Raw genomic sequence first — 25,058 nt, 5'->3', positions numbered from 1 at the left:
CTAATAAAATTATTCAAACCAACCAACACAACAACCAAGCTGCGGTGGCAGCAGAAAGACGATAAGCCTTGTTGGGATGTAATTATGGCAAGAAACCGAGACGTGACGTGCATGAGAGCGCAAGCAGATCCTTCACACTGAAATACTGCTCGGGGAATCGAATTGAAATTTGGGAAGCATTTCGAATAGGACGAATCAATCACATTCCGATCGTTTCCGATCACAATCGATTTCCGATATGATAGATGCTGTTCCGCCGAAGGCGAAAGCTAGGAAAGAAACGGAACGGATTTTAAAAAGATAGAAAACAAGTATTTCATCGTAACAAGGAAACAACCTACTACCCAAGCATGTCGAACAAATTTAAAATCAAGTTCCGCCATCTGTAATACACGCTAGATGGCGCTGTTGGGGTTATTTCAATCCAGCACTTCCGGTAATCATTTTGCCAACTAAAATAACCTCCAGGCTGTACCATGCACCACATGTTGACACTTTCAAATGCTTGTTCAGCTTGTTTTAGATAAATTCACCGATAATTGAGTGTTAAATAAGATAATATTTATTTTTTCTAGCCTCTCATAATTCATCTTTCGGGAATGATTACTCAAACCGATTGAAATTAAGTAAACAAAGACGCGTGACGTTTGCTACAAAATGTCATTCGCATTGCCTCCGGCACATTCACCCGCAACCCACCCGGCGCGTGCTGTACTCCACCGACTTAGAGAAAGGATTCAGATAACGCAGCAGCCTGGTTTTCTCGAACGCTCTGTCAGTTCTGCTTCAACTCGCATCTCCTCTAGGATCGTTAGTGCTGGAACGTCTCTGAAAAGCCTTTTTTCCCTCAGCATCTTTGCCACTCAGGCAGGTTCGTGGTGTTTTGATCAGGTGAGATTTCTCTGTGCCACACATTCATTGCTGGCTGCGCATTTGCCAATCGCTTCCAGCTTCATTGTCAGTTATTTCGGTAGTCGAAAAAATGGTGTGGTCGGTGGTGCATATTCACGCAAGTCATTGGGGCAGAGCCGGTTTTTGGTTAAAAGTGTGTGTGTGTGTGTGTGTGTGTGTGTTGGTGTATGGGTGTATGTGTGTTTGGTGTAATCGATTCTGGAAGAGAAAAATAAGAGTTCATCAATAAATTGTGAAAAGAAAGAGAAAGAATCGTCTGGCTGGAGTACCGCGGAGTACTAGATGCTAGGGGGCAAAGTGGTAACGTGTGATAAGGACAGAACACAGTGTGTGAAAGAGAGCACAAACTGAGATAGAGAGAAACTGAACTGGTGTGTGTGTGAAATAGCACCGCGACGTTGTGTTGGTGACCAGTGCTGGGCGCACAGAGAGAAGAGAGAAAGACTGATCGCTTGGATTGTGTGCGTGACGGCTGATGCGCTGCGCGAAAGAGAGATGCCAGAGAGAGATAGGGCGATAGGGCTAGAGCGAGTGCGCGCGATCGTGCACAACAGGCGGCGCAATGGCAGCTCCGTCTGCTGCGGTGTGGTAGTTGTTAGTAGAGAGTGATCCTTGTCATCGAACGGACAGTCTTTCCTTGGCTCCCGGGTGTGTGCGCTGAAAAAGTAAGGGTTTTGTCGGATTTTTTTTTTAGGTTAGAAAGCAATATTCGGTGTTAACCATTTTTTTGAAGCGACCGGTGAGTGGGTGTGGAACCTTGTGCTTGACAACGAAACGGGACACACAAAGAGCTGGACTTGCGTTTTTTTTTGCACACCTCCTGATGAACTGTACAACTGTGGTGGAGGTGACCGAACACAGACACACAAGCTGCCAGTCTTCTTGTGCCGTACGTAGGATAAAAAAGGCCAACGTGGTGTGGTGAAGCATAGCAGCAAAGAGACGTTTTCTCTGTTCCCGTGGGTTGAAAGTAGGAGTTTATGCATTTTTCTGCATTTATGGGAAGGAAATCCACTTCGGTACTGCTTGAACAAAATTGCAGCCTCCTATCGCCCTTCACCTGGACCGGGCGTGTATGTGTGTGCGTGCATGTGTTCACGTGTGTATGTGCGTGAGTAAGCCGTCAGCATTCGCGTGGTGTGCTTTTCCGGGTGTATTGTGTGACGCAAACTGTTCCTCGTGAAAACGCTAACACTTTACAACCCGTTCTTTCACCGTCCTTTCATTTTTTATAGTTATCGTGGGGAGTTAAATGAGCAGTTAATTTGTTAATTTCCCTCTTTTTTGTGTGTGTTTTCTTTTCTTCCTCCCGGATATGATGTGGTTGTGGTGGTGGTGCATCATCTCATCGATCTCGACCTTCCATCTCACCCTATCTCTCTTTCTTTCTCTCTCTCCCCCCTTGTCCAACATAGGCAATAGAGCGAAGAGTTCGAAGAGGTAGGCGCGCTTGTGAGCAGCTCGATACTGTAAAAAAAGAATTTTCCGGATACACACGGAAAGTCCTCGGCAAACCCCGGAAGTAGCAGCAAGCAGCAGCACCAGCAGCATCTTTTGCATAGATACCGAGCAAAAAGCATACAAAACAGAAAATGAGCTGGCAGGATTACGTCGACAATCAGCTTCTCGCCTCGCAGTGCGTGTCGAAGGCAGCCATCGCCGGTCACGATGGTGGCGTTTGGGCCAAATCGGAGGGCTTTGAGGTAAGTCGATGGTTGTGTGTGTGTGTGTGAATAGCGAAGAAGAAAATGTGTGTGATCCCTTGTTGGGGGTGGGTAAACGAAAAAAATGCAAGAAAAAGTGGAAAAGTGAACACTCCCTTGTGTAGGGTAGAAACAGTTCGTCCGGCTTGTGTAAAAACCAACGAAAGGAAGGGAACAAATGCGATGAAGTGTGCGGTGTGGTCTGGAGGGGCAACAAGGATGTCGTCCGGCTCTGTGGATTCAGCAACGTGCACAAACTTTGTCCATTTCTCGCTTGTGAAGTGGAAGTGTGTCCCTTTCTCCCTCTGCGTGAGCAGTGACGAAAGTGAGAAAGCGTAGATCCACGACAGGAAGCGCATTAGAGCAACCGGGACAAAACAGTTGGATATGCAACAAAGTGTGCCGTGCGACGGAAAGAGAGGGGGAGTGAACGCAAGCGCCAGCGCGAACTGTGATGCGTCGTGGTGAACGGCGGCATGATGAGAGTGAGAAATTTGAAGTGAATTTTATCGTGGCTGCTGCTCACTCGCAAAGGGTGTGACCCCACGATGATGATGCATGCGCGACGAAAAATGGGTGCAATTTCAGACGTTTCCGCTAATTGATTGTTCAAACTGTAGTTTGGAATGCTGCAAACAGTGTGTTTGTGTGTGCGTGTGTGTGCAGTGCAATTGTTTGGGAGGCAATGCGAGTAAATTTGTCCGCTGATCCGTGTTGGCCTGCGGTGAGGTAAAAGTGATACATTACTCATCGAGCTGTGAGACGAAGTTTCGGGTTTCACATTTGGTGCATGTTGTTTGCAATTGCCGAAGCGAATGGATATTGTTTCCCATATTGTCCTTACCAAGTCTTTTAGCGCATCTTTTGTGCTTTCTAAATGGTGAGGAAAATGCATCCGCAATCGTAAGATGTGCGTATGGAGAGGAAGAAACTCACCCCGGAATAAAATGAGCAACGGGAAGAAGACCTAACTTTGCCGGCTCACCAAACGGATTTTCAAAATGGCGCCCTCATTCTCGCCCAGAGTGCAAAAAGATGTGTGTGTGTGTGTGTGATTTGGCTGCGCGCTCCCTGTCTCTCCTTCTCTCAGTCGCACACTCTTTTTGTTTCGCGTAGAGCGACTTTGCGGCTTTTTACCTTTATTTATCGCACTTTTTTGGACACACGCACCCAAATGGGTTCGTCCGATCCGGCAGTGCGGAACAATAGAAATTAGGTTTTTGTTCGCATTTTAATTGAACAAGTTTTATCGTTTTCATGTACACGACTCTTGCTGAATATGGTTGAAGGTGCCGCGTATCGCACACGCACATTGAATGGAACTGCAATGAGTAGTAGTGGTAGTGGTGCAAACGGGCGTAAACGCGAACCGTTTCACGCAACACACACACATTACATCGGGGGACAATTCAGACGCACGAACACACACTCACACATGTGCGCAAGTATATATCTGCTCACCCCACACACTGCTTAGCAACGAGGGAACGTGCGTGTGCGAAAAGCCAATCTTCTTCTCGGCGCGTTTGCTTATTGTTTTCCTTTTTTTATCGGCATAGACGTTGGTCGTGTGTAGTGGTAGTAGTGTGGTGGGTACGTAGCAGCTCACTGCAGCAGCGAAAAGAAAAGAAAGGCAAAAAGCCGGCAAATTTTAAACCGGTTCGCGTACGTTTGATTTTCTACGGGCAGCACAGGATGAAATGACCCGTTGGAAGATTGTGTGTGGGAGTGGAACGATGGGGGTAGAGGAGGGAACTGATAGAGGAATTGCAAAAGAAGTAGAAGAAATAATAATCTAATTTGATTTCTTCAAACCCCCCCCCCCCCCCCCCCTCCTTCATCTAATGGGATTTGGCAACGGAAGAACAAGGTAAACTACGGTTGTGGGTGGGTCGGGGGAGGGGGGGGGGAGGCAGGGATCAAATTTTTCAATGAGCTAAAATTTCTCACGTTTGTGTGATGGTAGACGATTTCTCACAGCTTATGCTGCCTTTGGCAGCTCAGTTTCGCCCTTTGCAACGGCGCACTAGGTGGCACAGCAGCAGCAGAGTAGGTAAAGTAAGTGTGTGGTTTATCTTATCTGCTTGCAAGTGAGTGTTGCTAAAACTGTTCTCGCAAAGGCGGGGAAACAGATAAAAATGGCAAATACACGCAAACATGCGCGCGTATGTCTCGACTATGAAGTCCTCAGTCGCATAACCACAAAAAAGGGAACGAACGAAACCATAATCATGGAGTTGGGGAAAGTAAGAACCATCGGAAGAAAGAGTTGCAGCAGCCGTTCCTCCCAGCAGCAATACATTGTTGTCCTTTGTGTGCTGCTTTCATAAGTTTCCTCCTTCCTCAGCGACCGCTGACTCGTACCGTACGTCACCGGTAAAACGCGTACTGGAGAGGAGCAACGGTAGTCGTTTGTATTTGCATTCATATTTGAGGCGTAAAACGTGTGCGTGCATGCGTGCGTGCGTGTTTGGCTGAGAGGGAGGCACGGTTCTAACCGTCCAATAACAACAAAAGCTACGTTTTCATTTCAATCATCATCCCTCACTCATCCCTACTGTCTGGCAAGAGAACACACTTCTCCTCCGGTGTGTGTATGTGCACGGTGAGTCATCGTTGATGTGTTGTTGACCAGGAGTTGTGAGTTGCCTTCGCGTGTTATCTAGCTTAAAACAGAAATAAGGGAGAAGTGACAGTTTCTAATTCAAAAGGGAGCAGATGATTCCACAGTTTGTAGCGTATATTGATCAAAAAGTTGTTTGTGTTGAACAATAATGTTAAAACTATTTTTATGGACGTTATTTAGTTCTATGCTAATGGCTTTGTTGAAAAAAAAAGTGGCTTTAGAAACCTAACTCTCTCCGCAGGTGGGCAGTTACGTTAAAGTTTTGACGAAATTTTGGAATCAGAATCGCGTAGAGCACTTTTGACAAAAATCTAATTTCTTATATTCGTTCAAACTTTACTAAGGGAGGATAACAATGATTCCACAGTTTGTAGCGTATATTGATCAAAAAGTTGTTTGTGTTGAACAATAATGTTAAAACTATTTTTATGGACGTTATTTAGTTCTATGCTAATGGCTTTGTTGAAAAAAAAGTGGGTTTAGAAACCTAACTCTCTCCGCAGGTGGGCAGTTACGTTAAAGTTTTGACGAAATTTTGGAATCAGAATCGCGTAGAGCACTTTTGACAAAAATCTAATTTCTTATATTCGTTCAAACTTTACTAAGGGAGGATAACAAATCAATTTTACGCCAAACGATTACTTTAGAGGAAAAGCGCACATTTCCTTCCATCCCGACGACTCTCCAAGGGTAAATATTATGCCGGAATTGTATCGTCCACAGCAATTGTAGACGCTAAAACATTTCACTTCCCCCGATTAGGCTAATGAAGTGCTTACAATGGCGCCTGTTATGTATGGCATTCGTCTTTCGGCCGACCGATTTGCCCCATTCTATCCGTTGGTCCGTTCTCCGGAACCGGTAGAATAGAGGAGAAGCACCAGTACATAATGGGCTATGGGGTAGAGAATGGGAGAATTTCGATGATAAAGTGCACTTGGAACTCTGAAGCACTCTGTAAGAATTATTCTGAAAGTAAAATCGCATTATCGGAAGTTGAACACGCACGCACGAACGCACTCACTCACCCTAAGGGCATAATGGTGCGTCTTAATGGGATCAGGGAAGAGAGTAAGTTACAGAATTCCCTAGGTTTTTTTGTGGTATTTCGGCAAAGTAACGGTGTTAAAAAATTTGCATCTCAATGGAGTACAACATTCGGGTCGAGGATGAGGTTAAACAAAAAAGAGCAGGCCCGGTTCTCGAACGGCAATGTAAACGAGAACCGCCAAGGTTTTCGGGGGCATCTCTTTTTAAGGGGAAGAGCAAACATTAACTGTTCATTACGTTCCGAAAGTGTGCTTTAGACGCTGCTCTTCCCGTGCTCGCTTAGATCGGGAATCGTTTGCAATCAAATGGCTGTGAGCATATTGTTGGGTTTGTGTGTTGTGTGGACCAACGATCCCTCTTCTTTCCCGCTTGGTGAAGATGCTTCGGGGCCCGTCTGTCCTGGAGCCGGCGAAACACACTTCCCCCGTTTTCACACACTGTGCGCGCGCCTTGCGTATTTGGTGCGATGAAATGAGTTTTAACATATGGTAAGCAAATTTTGTTTCCTTTTCTCTTTGTGTGCCGTTCATCCCTGTTCTTCTTTCGGTGGTTCTTTACTTTATTTTCTGCCACTTTATTTGTGGCATTTTCCGCCCATTTGGTGGATGGACCAACATAAAACACACACGGTTCGTGCTTTTTGTGTTTTCTGTGCGTTTGTGAGTGTGTTTGGATATTTTTCTTATCCGTTGAGAGTGTTTGTTTTAGGTGTGTGTTGCTCTTTCTGCCCATTGTAGGATGCATCTGCTCCCTTAGCAAATGATGCTGGCATTTCCTCTTAATAGGGTTGGAAAATGGATAACAAATAGCATCGGCGAAGAACAATATTGTTGAAAATAGCCAAGAATTTTCTCAGAAACCCCCTATATATCCATCCAATAATCCATACATACACACCCTTCAAATGCTTCGAATGCTTCAAAAACGCCAACAAAGAAGACAATATTGTTGTATTGTGGGAAGAGGGTGGGTTAGATCGATTACTCTGCCGGCTGTCTGTCGTCAGCGAGGACCGCCAGAGAACCTTTTCGCTCGAATGGGAAGATGGATGAAGAACGTGCGAAAAGCGCCCCAGTTCACAAACCGGATCCCAGCAAGGGTGTGCACCACGCTAACGGAGACGGAAATGATACGAACTTACACGACTGCAGAAAGAAATGGGGAGGTAAGAAAGATACGTTCGTAGGACCGTACGCACGCTCTTCTCCTGCAGTCAATTTGTCAAACTGTGTGACTCAGTAAAGGAGCGATGAATAGTGCGGCCCCGGAAATGGCAAACGCTGACGGTGCCGAACGTATTAGAACAGCTTTTGTCCTGGCTGGTGGCATATTATGCAAAAGCGCACCCGTACACTCCACTGCCTCTGCAGTGCGAAGGCTTGATGGTGTTGGGGAGGTCGGTTTTCAACTCGACATATGGTCGACAGATCCGGGGATAGGCACTGCAGAAGTTCTCCGATAGCTTGGAGCCAGGAGGGTTGAACTAGAGCTGCTAAGTGAAAGAATGTATCTGTACGTTAGACAAATGTAGTGGAATGAAAAACATCATTCCGTAGCCAACAGTTGTGTTTACATCATTCAATTCTACGAGAGTGACTAATGGGTGCTCTTTCATACATTAAGACGATGAGCCTTTGGTTGTTCCATTTTTAGTCGAAAAGAATTTGCTAGTTACACACACCTATATTTGCTCTTTCGATGCTAATGTTTACTGTTTGAACAAACTATTCGTTTAAAAGAGCTTGTTGTACCCCGGTGAGTCATAATGCATCTTCCGCGTGAGCGCTTTACAACTGATACTTTGTGCCTACGGGAAGGAACTAAACATTATGTGTGTGTTCTATGTTTTCATGTGTCACCAAATAATTCCCATGTTACTCGGAAGGACGCTTAAAGACAAATCTACATTTGACGAATAACAAATTTACAACCTTACTATCCCAGAAACTCTTGGCACCGCAACCGGAACTGGATAGAAGTGCCCAGCCGTCCGTCCGGTGCGATTTACCACAAGAAGAGAAAGAGCTGCTGCTTTCAGCAGGATCTTGATTTGGGCTTCCACTGTGTGTGGTGGTGCCCAAACCGCTCGAATGAAATGAAGAAAGGGAAAGAGAAAGTTCACGGGCCGCAGCGGTCAAGCTTCAGCTTCAGTGCGTTCCAAAGTTATTGAAACTTATCCATAAAAAAGATTGGCGATTTCCTTTTATTTACGCTCCTCCTCTGGGGGGAAGTCCAAAGGTTAGTTGGTGTCTCCAAAAGTACGCGACGGTTCTCCCCGTCATCTCATTCCTCTGAATGACTGCCCGAAATGTGAGACTTGAGGTTGACTTTTTTTATGAAACTTTGGTACGCTTTGGATGAGGGGTCAGGGAGGAACGAGAGAGGGTCTGAGAGATGGTTGGGAAGTTGGGGACCGAGTAAGGCTCATAAATATTTCAACCATCGAAACCCGTTGTTTGTTTCATTTCTATTTCACTTAATGGTTAATGGATGAGATATGAGATGTGATGTGTGGTATGCTATGGTATGTGTATGGTATGGGGCCACCTTGTAAGTTTTAATCACGGGCCGAAAAGCCTGCTTTTATAGGTTTCTTTCGGTCCTAAGTTTTCTTTGGCATCCTTAAACCCATAGATTACTCCGGGGAAGGTGTATGGAACAGGAGAGATAATAAAAAATGACAAACTATGAATCATTCATGTTAGGGAAACACCGAGGTCATGTAGTCTGTATTTCTTTTTAGATTCTCTTGCGTGTTGTTTTGATCTTGAAATTATTTAATCAATGTTGAAAGATGTCATATATCTCGAAAGTTTGAGGATATTAGAAGGATTTGCTAAACTTCATCTACTAGAATAGAATAGAAGGTCTATTGCCTCATGTGAATCATGGTTAAAATAGGAATACTCTTTTCATATGCATTTGCTCAACACCCCTATAACGCGACGTCCCTAGATGGACTTCGCAACTCTGAATGGTGGGAGAAATCCCATGACCATTGATCGTCAAAAGACAGCGCTACAAGTAATAATCGTCAAGAAGACGCCGCCGTCGACGATGTATGTCAAATGATCGGCTTCTCGTCGGCCTCTAAAGCGGGTCAGTGGTATGGTCATGGCATACATTTATTGCACTTTTGTTGTGGTGCTCGACTGCACCCCATGGATGCGATCGAAGCCATTTATTCCTGGCGTATGTATATAGCGTAGAGAGTAGGTGAAGGTCGCCGCACATTTGAAGGTAGCCGCCTCGCCGCACTGAAAGCGTGGCGATGTGTCGAGAGAGGTGGGTCGAGATACACTCGAAGCTCAAAGTCGTCAATATCCCAACCAAACCTGACTGACACAAGCGGCGGGGGGTAGGTTCCTTGGAAAAGCTGTCGATGGAGTGAAGGTGTCTAGCCGATTCGATTGAATATATAGGTGAAGGGGAAGGCTTCCGCCGCCAATGTGTGCATGATATGGTGTAGGACTGGCTGGAATCGCGTGTTCGGTTTAATGTGCTTTTACCGTGCCAAAGCGGTATAAATATTGGGAGAACATAGGGAAAAAGGAAACACCGGTACGAACGAGGGGCCTATCAGCTGTGATGTCAGCTTATGCCAAATATATTGATTTTGCAAATGAAAACGTCAATGGTCTATAATGCGAATCCAGCGTTTTCATATGTTTTGCAGCTTTTGTTTATAAGCCACGTCGGTAGGGAAATTCAGTCAAGTGACGGGGAAGTGAGAAGAATCGCTTTTATCCAGCATGAGCGAATGAGGTGCATGGTGAAAACGGCGCTGTAACAAACACAAAGGAAGAAGGGCTCGAAGGGAAGCCAGCCGGGTTCCGTTCTAAATTTCGCAGGAAATCCAATTACCCTTGGGCAAGGTCGGCGATTGACGGGATCGTGGCGGGACACGGCAAGTTTGTCCGTATGGCGGCAAGTGAAGTGTGTGGCGACGGCCGTGGGTGGAGAGTGCCAAGGTGAAGAACCATGCGGGACAATAATAAGAGGGCCGCCGCCGTACTGGAATTGCTGGATGGTTTGCATTTGGCTTTTGCGCGCGCGGGGCACCGTGTTGTATTCCCGCATATATCAGCTGTGCAAATGGGGTACGCGCAACGCGCGCGCACTAGCTGAAACGACAACGAGAGTCTCTCGAGTCGCGCAATTGACGCGACAAAGACGACCCAGAGGAGCAACGTGGAACCACACCACAGATCCCACAGAGGAGGGAGAGCGAGCGATGATAAACACAACAATAAACACAGCCAGCCAGCATATCGCAATGGCCAGGCGTCGTTTGTTGGTAACATTAGCCGGGTTGGCGTTGTTTGTGTGTTTCGGTTGGTTGTGTACCACTAATACCAGCAGCATTTAGAGCGCACTTGTCATCAGCGGGTATCGGTTTCGAGGGTAGCGTTGCAACTGGTGGCACAGAAGACCTAGATAACTGTTTTCCAACAACGTGCTTTCGAAGCGTTTCTCTACTCCATGATTCCATGATGAATTCCTGCAGTATGTTTGATTCACGCGTTCTTTGCTATTTAAATCAGAAAAAAATACATTCCTGGGTACACAAAAAACGTTGCGAAAGGCAGATAGTGTTTATCACTTTTGTTGCAGCTTTATGCCTACCTTGCAGCCGCGGATCGACGTCCGGGGCTTCACCCAATGGTAATGGATAGCTTGAATGTTAATGGGGCTGCTAAATGTACGATCACTTTATCGTTTGTTCTAGCCAAACGTTGGTGACCTTGGCGGGAGCTAACGAATCACTCAGAGACGCGAACAGGTTCTTCGTGCACTAAGGTGTCGCGTGTTTGCCATTTTAATGAAGAAATGTGGATAGTGGATAGCGCGCCACGTAGAATATTGATTAGCTTATGATGAGAGAGCCGGCGACGGGCGGATCATGATTAGTGGGGAAGAAATGACTAACGCGTTGTTTGTTGGAAGTCGTCACTGTATGTATGATCCACAGCAACAGATCGGGCGATGATTAATAATGCGCTATGCATAGATGTTTGAGTAATTGCGGGGTAAGAATGTTTAGCACTCGCGCCATCTCTTAAACACAAATGTCCTATGAGCAGCAGTCTTTTTTAACGCCTTTAGCCGCTTAAAGTCGAGGAGTAAACGCGGCGCAGCTCGCTCAGCGCATAAGCGATTGCGGTTAAGGGTTGATTGGTGTGTGTGCTATTGACACTCCTAGGGTTGAGTTATGTGAACTTCTCAATTAGTTCGTTTGATAGCTCAGATGCGCAGCGAGGGGTGCATTATTTGATTTCTCGAGCCCGTGATTTTGGTCAATAGAATATAATTTGTTTTTTTTTTTGTAATCATTTTTTCTTATCTTGTGACTAGAAAACTTGTGCTAAAACGCATTCCAATTCCAGCATAACATTTGTATCTCCTTCCTTTGGGACGCAAGACGAAAGCTGTTGTTACTGAGGCGACCACGCAAAGAGAGCAAGTTTGCTTTGTTGCGTATGGTTTGCTCAAAACGATTCAGAACAAAACCGGACGTACACGTTTTCGATAGGATGACTTAAGCAGGCTGTCTACCTTCGTTGTCTCGTCGTATCCTCCGTGTCCATGTCTTGCCGCGGGCTTCATTTCCTTACTCTCTGGTTTAGCCGTGGAAGCGTGTAAGCGGAGTTGACGTTAAGGTATTTGTCTCCTGAAGTGGTTGTGTGTGTGTGTGTGTTGGGCTTGAAACCGGTGGGTGAAAGAGAACGAGCTAGTTCCGAACCGCACCCTTGAAGGTAAAATTGCATTGCCCGGAAGGTAGATAATGGTGGTAGAGGTGGTGGTGGTAGTGGTGGGGTAGAGCCAGTTTTCAACTGCTCCGTTTTGGTAAGTTCAATTTGAGTTGGGTTGAGCCGGCGAGCGAAGGGAGCGAGAAAGCTTTTGTGAAGTGAAGAACGTGGAGAGTCAGATAACGACTTTTACAAATACCACCATCAACACACAACCACCCCTTACCATGACATGGGCAATTTTGACGTGTCTGAGGAAGGTGTACGCGTGCCGCGTCACATGTGTGACGTTGGCTGCGCTTCGTCCGTTCCGCAGAGTGTGGGGTGCAGTGGCAATGTCACGTTTTGTTGCTAACCATGCTCACCTCACCTCGGACACGCATATAACAGACACACAGACTGGGCGTTGCATTTTACCTAAACAAGGTGCAAAACAGAGGAATAAAAATGGAAACAATATGTCTAACAGCATCATCATCATACCAATGCTTCCAAAAGATGTGTGGATGTGTTTGTGTTCCAGAGGTTGGTGAAGTTAATCTATCGTATTCGATACAGTCATGGTACTCATGTCATGAGTAAACAATTAGACAGCCCAGCTGTTTCCAAACATTTAATTCATAACTTGTTAATTGTGTTGTTTTTATCAATGTTACGCTTTTAATTACATTTGTTTTGTTTCCCAAATTCGCCGAGGTTATAATGATATTTTGTTTTGTACTCTGAAAATTGGTTGCAATGAGTATAGGAAAATTAAAATTTGGCTTACTTGTTTTGCATACACAAAACATGACTTAAGCTTCATCATAATGCCACAGTAAATTATACGTTGGCAGAGCTAGCTCCCTTGACAAGATTAATTCCCAGTCCCTTTTCTTCATTTCAGAATATCTCATTCGCATACATTGCTTTCTGAGCAGTTTTTTATGTTGCTCTAACATCAAAGATCAATGATCGATGATTGATCGATAGATCGATCGGCAGTGAAACGGGAGAGATACGTTCGTTTGAAGGAAGTGAAGGATCGCTAGGTGGCAGACTATCGAAAAGCTGTGAACCCACCCACCCGCCTCGCCGGTTTGACCGATGATGGTGCGAATCGGATTATTTGCCGGTCGTTGGCAGCAAGCAAGCGCGTGTCTATTTTTTGCGCTACCACACACATTTCGGGAGGGTTAGATACAAAACCTTTGGCTTTATTCTTAGACTGGTGGTGTAGTGTCTGTACAAAACGCACGGAAATACCCATCGTATATGGTGGGGAGTGCTGGTAGTACTGTAAAGATAAGCAAAAGGAAGGGAGGATAACGGTGCGTGGATTTTTATGCGTATCTTGCGCTCTTTGATCAGTGCAGGCGATTTTAGGACGATTACGCTGATGCAATCGTGTGCACACCTTGTCGCGATTTTGTCGTGTCTATTGCGGCGGCGGGTGTTGACGTGTGTTGAGCTGCATCTCAATCCGGCATATGACGTAAGGAGCGAGTCAGCTCAGCCATGCGGTGTGTGCGTGTGTGTCACTGATTAGTCATCGGCGTGTGCCAAGATGTATGATTGGTGGAACAGAAACGACCGTTTTAACTCGATGATTCGCCGCATTTCACGAATAGCGCATGTTACTCATGGGTTAATTTCTATCGTTTACAATTTACAATTTACTGCGCCAGAGCAGCTCATTCGATCGTTATGAATTTCAATGTTAGAGCTTCATTTTTACTGTGTTGTTTCCTTGTGCGATTTCTTTTTAAAACTGTGCGTCTGCATCAGTTGCATTTCTCTCCCCCTTAGGCCTAACCTAACAGCAGCAAACGCATCGAAACATGAAACCGAAATAATTCCCTCGGTCTGGTGAGTTTTGCTCTCCCGAACCTCCGCCGCAACCAAAGACACACACACAGCGGTGTCGTTGCTCATCGTCTCGGATCTTACCTGGACGGGTGCATTTTTGTTGTTGCTCTCCCTTTCCCCTGCTTGCTTTCTCAAAACCTCTCTCTCCATACGATAGCAGGGAAAGGAAGGAAGGGAATCGCTGCATTGAGTTGTGATTTTCTTCCCATCTTGTCATATTGTGACGGAGAGGATAGTAGGAACTCTGTTGGTGCTGCTGTTGCTCCTCCTGCTCTTCTGACTCGCGTGTGGTGTCGGTTGATTAGTTGAGGTGGTGGGGAATGGATGATGGGGGTCGTTTTCCCCTCGGCGGTCGGCCAGCCAGTGGCACATTCTTTCGTCGTTAACTGGATGGGGAGATGGGGTAGGTCCCAGTCGCCATTAAGTCATGCTCGTTGAGGATGATTCTGCGCTAATGATACGGAAAAATGGGCTTCCAGTTACCTCTTGAGCCACCACCACCACACCTGCCGTTAGACTGTTCTTTCTGACAGATGGGAGGAACACTACTTCTACCTCTGTCTGTACTTTAACTTTTTTTTGCTCCGTCCTGTTGGCTCCGTTTATTGCTGCTGCTGCTGCTTGTTGAACGTTGCTCGATGATGGGACAACAGTTGAGAGAAGAGGGGGTGTTTGGGAGTTTTGCGCTAATGATGTGATAATTGATTAAATGGTGGAAAAATATAACGCATCACTTACTTTTTTCCCCTAAGAGAAGGGTTGTGGACAGAACTGGACTGCAGCTGCAATTTATAAAAATGCGAAAAAATACCTGTTACCTCTCCTGTATTCTTGTGGCTCTACAATGCGGTGGGGAACTAGGAGGTTGGAGGCGGTAGTGTTTGTTTTGTTTTAGAGCAACACGTCCACGTAAGAATGGAACGGTGTTTATTTGTCTTTACTTAACCGTACTGTTCCTGTTTCTTAATTTAACACGTCGCTTCAATTCATTCGCGGCGTGTGCTGCAATCGATATGTTACAAAATAATAATAACGATTGGGTTTGATATGGAGGTGTGAATGAAAAGGCTGAGCAAGAATTGCGCAAACCGAGCAAATATTGTGTCTGATTCGGCATTTTCTCGCTGTGCCGTTGCGTTCAAGCTCGTCTACCTTTTTGTTGTTCGCTCCTGTTTTCTTACTGGATATATGCTGGCTGTTTTTCTAAATGGAGAAGAATTGAATTGTATTTATTTTCCAACGTGCAACCCGTTTCCAACTGGCCACTGACCATCGCGGACCGTCGGGTGTTTCTACTTCCTTTTTTTTTGTCCGTGTTCATCATGAATTCCGTGGTCAAATGTGTGTGTGTGTGTTTCAGTTCAGCAAACCCGTCTGGGGGTGGTATGCTGGTACGTTTTGTCTGTGATTTCCTCCCCCCCTCGGCTCACTTCTTCTCATAGCGGTGTGTTTGGTTTTCTTAACGCTTTTTGATTCATTATCGCTAGAAAGTTGAGCAACGATAGGAGATGAAAGGAACGATTTTCGGGTGCAGAGTTTTGATGTTTGTGCCTTCGGCGAAACAGTACCACGCTGGCAGAAAGAAGAGGAGAACATGGGAAGGTCATTGAATGGGGTTTTTCTTCTTTCATTTCATAAAGTGGCTAAAAATGGAGAAAAAAAAGTTAGCGCCAACATTATTAGAAGACGAAAGGCCAACGATGATGATTGAAAGACAGATAGAGAGAAAGAGGAAACGGAGAAAGTTCTGCAAGCTTTTGGATTCGAGAGAGCGAGAAGGTCAACGGGATTGCGAAAGTGAAGTATGACCCATCGTATTCGTCTTTGCAGAGATGAGGCTATGAATCATATTGCCCCCCTTCCCGGTGATGTTGGCAGATATTTTATGATACACCAGACATTTCAAATCCCTAAAAAACCGTTTTGCGCGCACTTTGTGGAAGTAATCGCAGTGGAAAACTCGTTGGCCCAAATCGAACTTAATTACCCGGAACGTCCACGATATGAGAATTGTGTGTGTGTGTGTTGCGCCGTCGTGCGCGCTGGGTTCAATGGATATGTTGCTTTTGGAGCTAAAAGACGGTAAATGGGAACTTCTCCATTTCCGGACTTTCCGGTCGACGAAAGGTATCTGCGTCCGGTCCTATCCTAGAGGAGGCATGGACGGGGGGACAGGTGAAGCTATGTGGGAATATGATATCATGAACGACTGGAGCCACGCGGTTGCTGTGTGGTGGGCCCACGTTACGCTCCAATTTGCTTCAGACACAAAGACTTGCTTGCATCGGTCGAAAATTAAATCGATCACACCATCACGCAAAAAAAAAACTTTGCACAAACGAATGGTTTCAACGAGAGTTGAATTTCAACCAAAATGCTCAACGATGTAACCTTAGTTCATTGCAGTACTTTCCTTAGGGATTGCGTGTCTGGCGGGAGATGATTTAATTTAGATGGTAGAAGGAATCCTTTGCCTACAGTAAAACGGGATGAAAAGTTTCCGTGCCTGTGAAAGAATTGGTTGCGAAACGAAAATAGTACACATCTTGGAATTTGGTGAAAGTTTGAAACCCTGGGGAGGGCATGATGCTGATTTAGAATTGAGTTCTTCCGTTCAGCCTCCTCTCCGCTATGCTACTGACGGATCGATACTGAAATGAAGAAAAGGTTCGCCAAAACCAAGAGCGAGGTGTAGGAATGGGTGGAATGTCTATCACACATGGCTTGAATGCCTGCAGTGGTATCGATTCGAGGACCCCCGCAGGCGCGATGGCAATCATTATCCCATTTTTGGCTCTCAAAACACACACACACACGAGGGGGGCTACCGACGACCTCCTCTGGTATGTTTGCCCCCGTGCCTGCCTGTGCCTGCACGTTGCTGCGCTCTCTAACGTCTGATGAACCACTTCATTCCATTTTGGTCACAGGAATTTGGTCTAAAGACAGCTTTCTTCTACCGATGCCGATGACCTTCACAACAATCCTACATACACACACACACACACGCATGATGATGTGTGCCGAGAAGATCGTCAGTACTTCCCAACGGGACAGACACCCTCTGCCAGCGCGCGCTCGCACCGTCTTGGGGATTGTTTTCTTTAGATCTTTTCAAATGCGTGCCAATTGCTTTACAGTTGCTAATTTTAGCCGCGTGCGTTTTGCATTTGTGTGGCGTTTATGGTAACCATTCCTCGCTGGTCGGGGGCTGGAGGGTAAAGACGGGACAACGTCGTTCGACAAAATATGTAGCACGCGAGCAGCGAGAAGAGATGCGTTGCGAGATTGTGTGCTTGGAAGAAGAAAGGGCAAACGCGTGTGCAAATGGTTCCATGTGCAGCACGCGGAGTTGGTGTTTCAGTGGCCATAAATAGGCTTGAATATCAGTTTGCGTCCGCTCTCGTTCGTGTTTCGTATTGATTAAGGTAGCATTATGGGCAGCGATCTTGCTTGGGGTTGTTGTTCCACGGACCAACTACGTCATCAATCGATGAGCAGTCGTTTGTTTCCATCTCGCGATGTTAGTGTTCTCCCTGCATATCTTTCCAGCTACAAAAAAATCATAAGCCGAACCGAAAAGGATAAGGAAAAAAAGCTGAACTTCTCATGTGAGAATAGTTAGCTACTTAAAAGGTAAAAAATGAGACCAGCTTTTTACCCGAGAGATAAAAAGGGAATAGGACAAGGGAGAGAAGGAGGGCTGCTGTGCGTCCACAAACCACGGCGTGATCGGCACGGTGTTTAAAGCACGTTTCACTCCCCGCGATATTACCACATTTGGGCAGAGGTAGTGCTGCGCGCGATCGTTTGGTGACGATGATTCAACGATGAACACACGGCGGTGCCTCGTCACTGGTGGAGGTCTCTCTCCCTCTCCCTCTCACCCTTTCTCTCCCTCCGGTTACTCTTTCCCTTCGGAACACCTTCGTTGACGTGTGTGGTGTGATGGTTTAATGTTGTGCCCGCCTGTCTGCTCTAGGGGGGCTGGTTTCAATCCTATTCTGTCACAAAACCCACGATCCGGCGGCAGGTTTCGTGAACCCCGCGTGGTGTGTGTGTGTGTGTGGAGGTTGCTTCAGTAGGTTAAGCTACAGTCGACATTGCCGCTCTTCGTATTCTTATCCCCCTCTGTACCGGGACTGGTCCGTGCCATAGTACGCGATCGTTGATCCGCGGCCGCCTGCGTGTGGTTGCTCTCATGTCGTAGGTTAGGTTTGGGTTTTCTTAGAAACAAACGGAACGTACGCGGTGGAGTGTTCTGGCTGGTATGCAGCAAACACAGTTCTAAATATAGTCATATCAGGAGATACTGAGACCAACGAGCGAACCGGAGGCGGCGACGGCAGGCGCTTTGTGCACGTTCGTGTGGGGTATCTTCTTGTGTCCCGGTTAGGACACGGTGTCTCGTAAGCCTCGCTTGGTTTTTCAACTTTCAAATAACCTGTTTTTGTTATTTACATTGAAAAGGTTGTTGGCAGAAAACTGGATGTGTTAATGTAATTAAAAATTATATTTAAACTTAAAAATAAAAAAAATAAGTATAACAGTACAATGATCTGAGGCTTCGGTGAAATTGACGATCGAACTCCAAACCTAATGTGCGTCTGACCCAAACCCTGGCCCCTTGCATAACAAGCTTTCTTTAGTTTCTCCTTCCTGTAGGAGGTAACAGTTTCGAAAGGGATCTATACAATGCTACTTCCAAGCCCTGCCGTACCAAAGAAAGTAAAAGTAACGGCGAGACGCACTCCTCCGCTCTCCGTCTGTCGTTTTGCGTCGTTTTAAACCTTTGAAGGCAGCAATACCCCCTGCAGTAGGAGACACATCCGCTGACCGAATGCGGAATGAGGTGAAAGTTATTACCATCCCAGTGTTCACCACAGACTTCTTTCTGTGACGCTGGAGCGGAGAGGATTGGATGACGTTGGTATAATGCTTGTTATATGATCAAGATGTGATTGAGGGAGATGAGGGACGTCGTGGCCGGTTTTGTGCGAGCGGGGAGTGAAGGATCATAACCCGTTTACGTTTGCGCATTAGCATGGGCAATGTATGTCTGTGTGGTGTTTTTTTTATTACAGTACGCTCCATTCTGCTTTGATTTGGTTGTTTGATTGAACAAAATTTCACCGTAACAATGTTCATCATAATTTTGTACCACATCAACCAACCCCGGAGTGTGTGTATGTGTCCTTGAATGTCCTTGTGGATAGCACTGTCATATGTTGAGGAAGTCACCATTCATTTTGTGTATCATACATTTTGTCATCGATTACATTGTATCGTGATTGGAATTGATTTTACGTACAATTGTTCTTTTAGAGTAAATATAAAGCCATTTAATTTGAGTGTCGTTTTCGCCCAGAAATATTTTGGGTTGGAGTGGTACACATATTTCTCAAAAAATAATTCATAAGAGACAGAAAACCGGATCAAAAACACTCTACCTTGAAGAAAATGCGTGGTACAGTCGCTCTAATTTACGATTTGCGGGAGAGAGTTGATGCTGTTAAAAATAACATAATTTTCCTCTCAACCGTAGATTTTTCAAGTTACTCTTCACGCACCACCTACTAGTTTTCTTTTGCACGGTTATTGCACCACCGTGCGGCGCCCATTAGACACGAGACGACACCTCTTTCGAGGTCGAGCAGTCTGCCGTTTGGAGATTTCGGAGATGAACCCAATCCTCTCCAACAATCCTAACCGTCTCATCACGAGTAGAGTAGAGTATCGTGTGCAACATTGTCGGTATTAAAAGACATCCCACCGACGACGTAACATGCGCATCTTTGTTTGTTGCCACTAAAGTGGCAAATAAATTAATGTACCGGTGAACCCATGGGTAACGATCAATTTGCAAGCCAGGCCGCTTACACTCTGGGGAGAATTTGTCATGCAAAAGAGGGTACGAAGAAAACCTTGGACCAGGAAGGTGTGAGGCAAGGCTCAAAAAGGTGACAAAATGGTGCAATTGCGTGGTGGCATTGTTTTATGCGGATAATCGAATTTGAAATGAATACGACGTCGCGTAAACAGCGGCAACAGCAAATGAAATGAGTGTGATGTTATTGAGATGGTAAAAGAGACATCATCTGCATTCGTCTAAAGCTCATTTCTCCGTATGTCGTCGTCTTCGTCGTTGCTCTGCTACCACACCTTGTCTAGTTGTGTCCCTCCCTCACTCACGTGTAGGTGAAGGCGTCTGTCACAGTTCGTTAGGCACGCTTCCGTTACAATTCGCAACATTTAGCTCCTAATGTGTGTGTTTTAGTCACGGAATTTAGCACATGTGGTGGAGTTGGTTTATTTTTTTTTTTTGAAAGTTTTGTCTGAATTCGATTAACTGCGAGCTTTGGGCATGACTGCAGCTGGAATAACGAAGTTTGATTGGAACACCAAATGATGGTACACGTGTGGTGTGGTGCGCTAGAGACGAACGAGATTGTTGAGAAAATATGTAACAACATCAGAAATATCTCCCCATACTCCCTCTCTTTCCGTGTTGTGACATTGGGAAGGCAAGATCGTTGACCATTGGATTTATGTTTTCTAAATTCATACACGTCATTTTAATTAGCCCGTCGTCGCCCGAAAGCAATGACCAGCGCTGCTGGGGTGAGTTCAGTAGGGTTGAGTGCTTTAATGAGTGTTTTGAATGCTATTTTTAAAAACTGTGTCAATCGAAAATGTGTGTCCTAGAACAAGCGACGAAAAGGGGAGGAAATTTGTGGCCACACGCGCGCCGTCTCTCATATGGTGCGTGTGTACTATGTATGGCAGTTGCTTCTTTAATTCAGGGACAATTATTTGCACCGTGAACTACTCCATACGTGACGTAGACATGTCAACACAGATAAATTTATTGTCACCTTGCCTATTTCGGTTGGTGGAGCAGCAGCAGCAGCAGCAATGCTCCCTTTTTCCCGTGATACACAGGGGTCATACATTCTTGGTGGATGGAAAGGAGAGATAGAGATTTTGTTTGGAAGGGATTCTGCACTAACATTAAGATCCGTGGGATGTTTCCCTATCACGGAAAGGGGTGTGGTTGTAAGCGAATGGGGTCTTTACATGTTAATGAATTACCACCATGTACGTAGATGCTGTAGAGGTGTGCCACGAAACAGAAACTGAAGCCAAGACACTGAAGTCAACGAAGGGGCGTCGTAAAGTTTCGTTTTCATTTCGATTTCGAGGCAAATGAGTGCGCTTAAGTAGGTCAAAAAACAGATGTAAACACAGGTTGATGGACGTGGCCTGACATTTCGGGGGTCCCGCTATGTCTGGACGACCTTACAGCTTTATACGTTTTCAGTTGCCATCGGTCCCCGTCAATCATCTCACACCAGCAATGCATGCTCTCAGTACATAGACAGTGCGAGTGTCTCTTTTAGGGTGGGAGTTGTTTAATTGAAGCAAATTTAATGTTACCCTTAATAATTACCCTTCTTCGGTGCTTCAGAAGTATGTTGCTAACGCTTTCTCCTCTTATTATTCTTGTTTTTTTATTGCAGGTGTCGAAGGAGGAGGTGGCCAAAATTGTACAGGGATTCGACAAAACCGAACTGCTCACATCCGGCGGTGTGACACTAGCGGGCCAACGTTATATCTATCTGTCCGGTACTGACCGAGTGATCCGTGCCAAGCTCGGCAAAACCGGTGTGCACTGTATGAAGACGCAACAGGGTAAGTAACGTCAAATGGGAAAGTCCATTTTTTTCTCTCGTTCTTTAGATATGGACTTTTATGAAAACTGGCGGAAAAAGTGGCACCAACAACAGCGCCATAACTGTACAGCCACAGAAACATGGTGTTATATTGTAAATAACGTCCAGGGACCAATCTACAACTTTGCTCAGAGGTTTTGTTTTCTTTGCTCCAATCTCATCACTTCCAACTGCAGATGTTGATGGAGGAGGGAGTGCCAACTCTGGACAAAGGCAAAATGATATGGAACTACTATTGCATTTGTCACGTTCCACCAAGTGTTGTGATGAGGATTTGTTTGTTATCAAACAGTACTTTTTCTGTGTTTGTAGCACACTAGCTTGTTTACAACTACAATTCTCAAAGCGTGGATGGCGGGTACACGTGTATGCATACGCGTGGCCAATATTCTGTTGATACAGTAGCAGCAGTTGGCTGCTTTTTTTGCATTTCGATAGATTCGAAGTCAGTAGTGAAAATACAAGCATTTTCTTAAAGTCTAGAGTGGCGAAGCGTTTCTAATTTCCCACGCAAATGACCAGCATTCACATTTGATCAATGATGTCGAGAGAACTGGTTGTGTCAATCCATGTCGGGGCATTTGGAGATCTCTGTCCCTGTAACTTCTTCCCATGCACAACCAGTTCGTCGCAGTTGAGACATTAATTGTGCCACCGTTTGAAAGCCAAATATAGTTAGAGAGCAAAGGAGAAAATTACCTTTCTTTTGCTGTGTTGAGGATACATAAACTCTAGAGAGTAGCTTTTAAAGGTTGTAGAGGGACACCATGTGTTCTCGTTTTAATTGTTGCTGTCCACTAGCTACTGGCCATTTATGTGGGAAAAGATCAAGATTTTCCTTGATTCCAACCTATTACATTCTCTGGACCCGTTTCTCGGATTCATCGCAGAAAATGAGAGAAGCGTTGCAAAAATAACAAAACGGTCTTAATAATAGTTGGCAGAATATTGTTGTGTGACTGGTGTGTGTACGGTAATGCTATTTATGGTGTTGCTGTGGTTGATGTTGTTGTTGTTGCTGCTGCTTTTTCAATGTGTTGTTTTTCTATAAACTATTTTTTTATATTTCCTGTTAAAATTGCATTACTCATAACGGATGTTTTTTTTCTTATTTATTCTTTCATTTTCTTCTGCCCGCGTGCCGCCACCTTACGTTCGCCGGTTGGTGTTGTCGTTGCCGATTGTGTTATCATGCTTCCCTTCTCCCTCTTTCTCTTGGCTTACGTTCGTCACATGCTGCCGTCATCATCTTCTGTCCTTGGATGGGAAAATCCAACGCCCGGTTCCAACACACATCATCCCGTCTGCCGTGCAACAATGTGTTTTCCATCCACCGACCCGCCCCTGGATTTTGGATTGTTCCTGAACCGCGTGCGGGTGCATTCTTGTGTCGCGGTGCACTATTCTGTCCTCTGTTATCGTGGCGATAACGTTTTGTGCGTGTGCGCGTGTGCCTATGTGTGTGTGTGCTAATACGGTTTGGACAAATTGCAGCTGTTATAGTATCTATCTATGAGGAACCCGTGCAGCCCCAGCAGGCGGCATCCATAGTAGAAAAGCTGGGCGATTATCTAATTACCTGTGGTTATTAGAAAGGCAAACAACCTTTATAGGCGAGGAAATGGGAGGGGGCCCGAAGTGTGTGAGTCGATAAGGCGAGAAGAAGCGAGGATAAGGGGGAGTGATGAAAGAACCTAACAGAACAGCGAGCGAGAGAGATTGCGTGAAGATTATTGCCGTGCCGACGAGTGAATTGATTGCCGAGCCTTGTGGATGGCGTCTGTGTGTGTGTGCGAGTGTGTGAGAGTGTTTTTGCACGTGTGTGTTGTTGTTGTTTGCCAATAATAGTAGCAGCAGCAGTAGCAGCAGCCGCAGAAAACCATTTGCCATTCAGCCTGCGCCAGTCTTTGCTTGCTGTTCGCATCACACACCGTGCGATTGGTGGGGCAGAAGATTGGCTGTGGGGACTAGTGGATGTGCAGAGGGGGGCAGCAATAGCACACACGGAGCAAATTGACGGAGCAGCACCAACCCCACACAAGCAGCATCCAGCGCCTGACACGGTAGCAGTAGCGCCAATACTGAGTAGCATCAAGAAGTACACACCTGAATCGTGGGGGGTAGGTACGAGCATGATCAGCAAAAAAAAAAGGAAGGAAGAGAGACGAGATCGTGGAGAGTTAAGAACGCTTGGCATATTAAGCAAAAGAGATGATCACGAACGCAAGACGTAAACATGAGGAGAGAAACAAAAAAACATACTTTCATACAGCTTTTTTATAATTTAAACCTAGAAACACACTTGAATAAAGAGATGCAGCAGAAGAATACATGAAAAAATAGATCGCAACATATTATGAACCTACGAAGATTGGATAATGGAATTTTGGAAACTTGATTGATTGGGCGAGGAAGGGAAAACACGGAAGGAAAGAACATCTAACAATTTTCGCGTGTGCGTGTGTGTCTGTGGTGTATATGATGGTGATGGTGGGTGTATGTTTGTGAGGTGTGCGGCATTGTACAGTGTAGAAAGAAGCTCAGATTTGTTGCTACGTCGAGAGAGGTTCCAGGTTTTCGGAGAGTTCGATAACTTCAACCCAACCAAACCGATGTGTCACACATGTGCCAGTGATGTTATGTTGCATTGTCAATCGCCCCATCCCCTCACTAGCAATACAACACACGACCTTATATGCAATCTACTGAGACACACACATACACGCGAGTTGTAGCCAAAATACAATTGATCGAAGCAAAGGGTAAGTTTGCAGAAGTATATCCTCTGTCTTGTTGAAGTTGTTCAAGCAAAAAGTAGCCCAGAACGATCAACAAGCAAACCATCTCTCTAGCCTAGCCTACTCTAGCACATACGATATCGGTGCAGAAGAAAGAGCGCATTTCAAGATCAACGTTCATGATCTCTCTTATGGTAAATGGAGTAAAGGAAAACGGAAGGAAGAAAACCCAAGAAGTGCACAATGGATATAAGAAGTAAAAAACAAACAAACAAGATACTAGAAACGAAGAAGGGACGTAAGATTACGAAAATAAGGACTATGATCGACTAAATAAAACACACATACTGTGGGAGAGCGAGAAAGAGATAGAGAGAGAGAGAGAGAGAGAGAGGAAAGCTAGGATGATACACACACACACAGTGCTAGAAAACTGAAAGAAGACTGCTTAGAGACAAATACGACTGCACAGAGACACAAACACACACCACACCACAAGACGACCGGAGGAAGGAGACGAGACCCAGGAACACACCACACACACACACACACACACACACACACATCCAGGACGACAGGGATAGACGACAGCAACGAACGTCGCGACAGAAAAAAAGGTGTAGGGGGGAACGCTGCGCGAAAACGGTACGAGAGAAAATAATAATAAAAAAAATATTGATAATACTGTGTAAGCTTAA

General features: G+C 45.4%; 1 protein-coding gene across 7 annotated transcripts; it reads left to right on the top strand.

Annotated features, from left to right (window-relative positions):
* Positions 1-550: 550 nt before the first annotated feature.
* LOC3292084 (profilin) lies at positions 551-25,058 on the top strand. 7 transcript variants are annotated; one of them, XM_553744.4, is made up of 4 exons: positions 551-891; positions 2,328-2,615; positions 21,410-21,581; positions 23,117-25,058. In XM_553744.4, the coding sequence occupies exons 2-4, from the start codon at positions 2,505-2,507 to the stop codon at positions 23,212-23,214; spliced, it is 381 nt and encodes a 126-aa protein (XP_553744.3). In that variant the 5' UTR covers positions 551-891; positions 2,328-2,504; the 3' UTR covers positions 23,215-25,058. The 7 variants fall into 7 exon arrangements, with proteins under 7 accessions (XP_553744.3, XP_061516212.1, XP_061516213.1 ...); XM_061660228.1 differs by having other exon boundaries at positions 766-1,577; XM_061660229.1 differs by lacking the exon at positions 551-891 and adding an exon at positions 1,508-1,651.

The sequence above is a fragment of the Anopheles gambiae genome, chromosome 3, assembly GCF_943734735.2.
Source record: "Anopheles gambiae chromosome 3, idAnoGambNW_F1_1, whole genome shotgun sequence".
Lineage (NCBI taxonomy): Eukaryota > Metazoa > Arthropoda > Insecta > Diptera > Culicidae > Anopheles > Anopheles gambiae.
This window is presented reverse-complemented; position numbering and strand designations above follow the sequence as displayed.

Coding starts and splice junctions, on each gene's coding strand:
- LOC3292084 (XM_553744.4), top strand. CDS start 2,505: ATGAGCTGGCAGGATTACGTCGACAATCAGCTTCTCGCCTCGCAGTGC. Junction 2,616..21,409: donor CCAAATCGGAGGGCTTTGAG/GTAAGTCGATGG, acceptor TTTTTATTGCAG/GTGTCGAAGGAGGAGGTGGC. Junction 21,582..23,116: donor CTGTATGAAGACGCAACAGG/GTAAGTAACGTC, acceptor GACAAATTGCAG/CTGTTATAGTATCTATCTAT.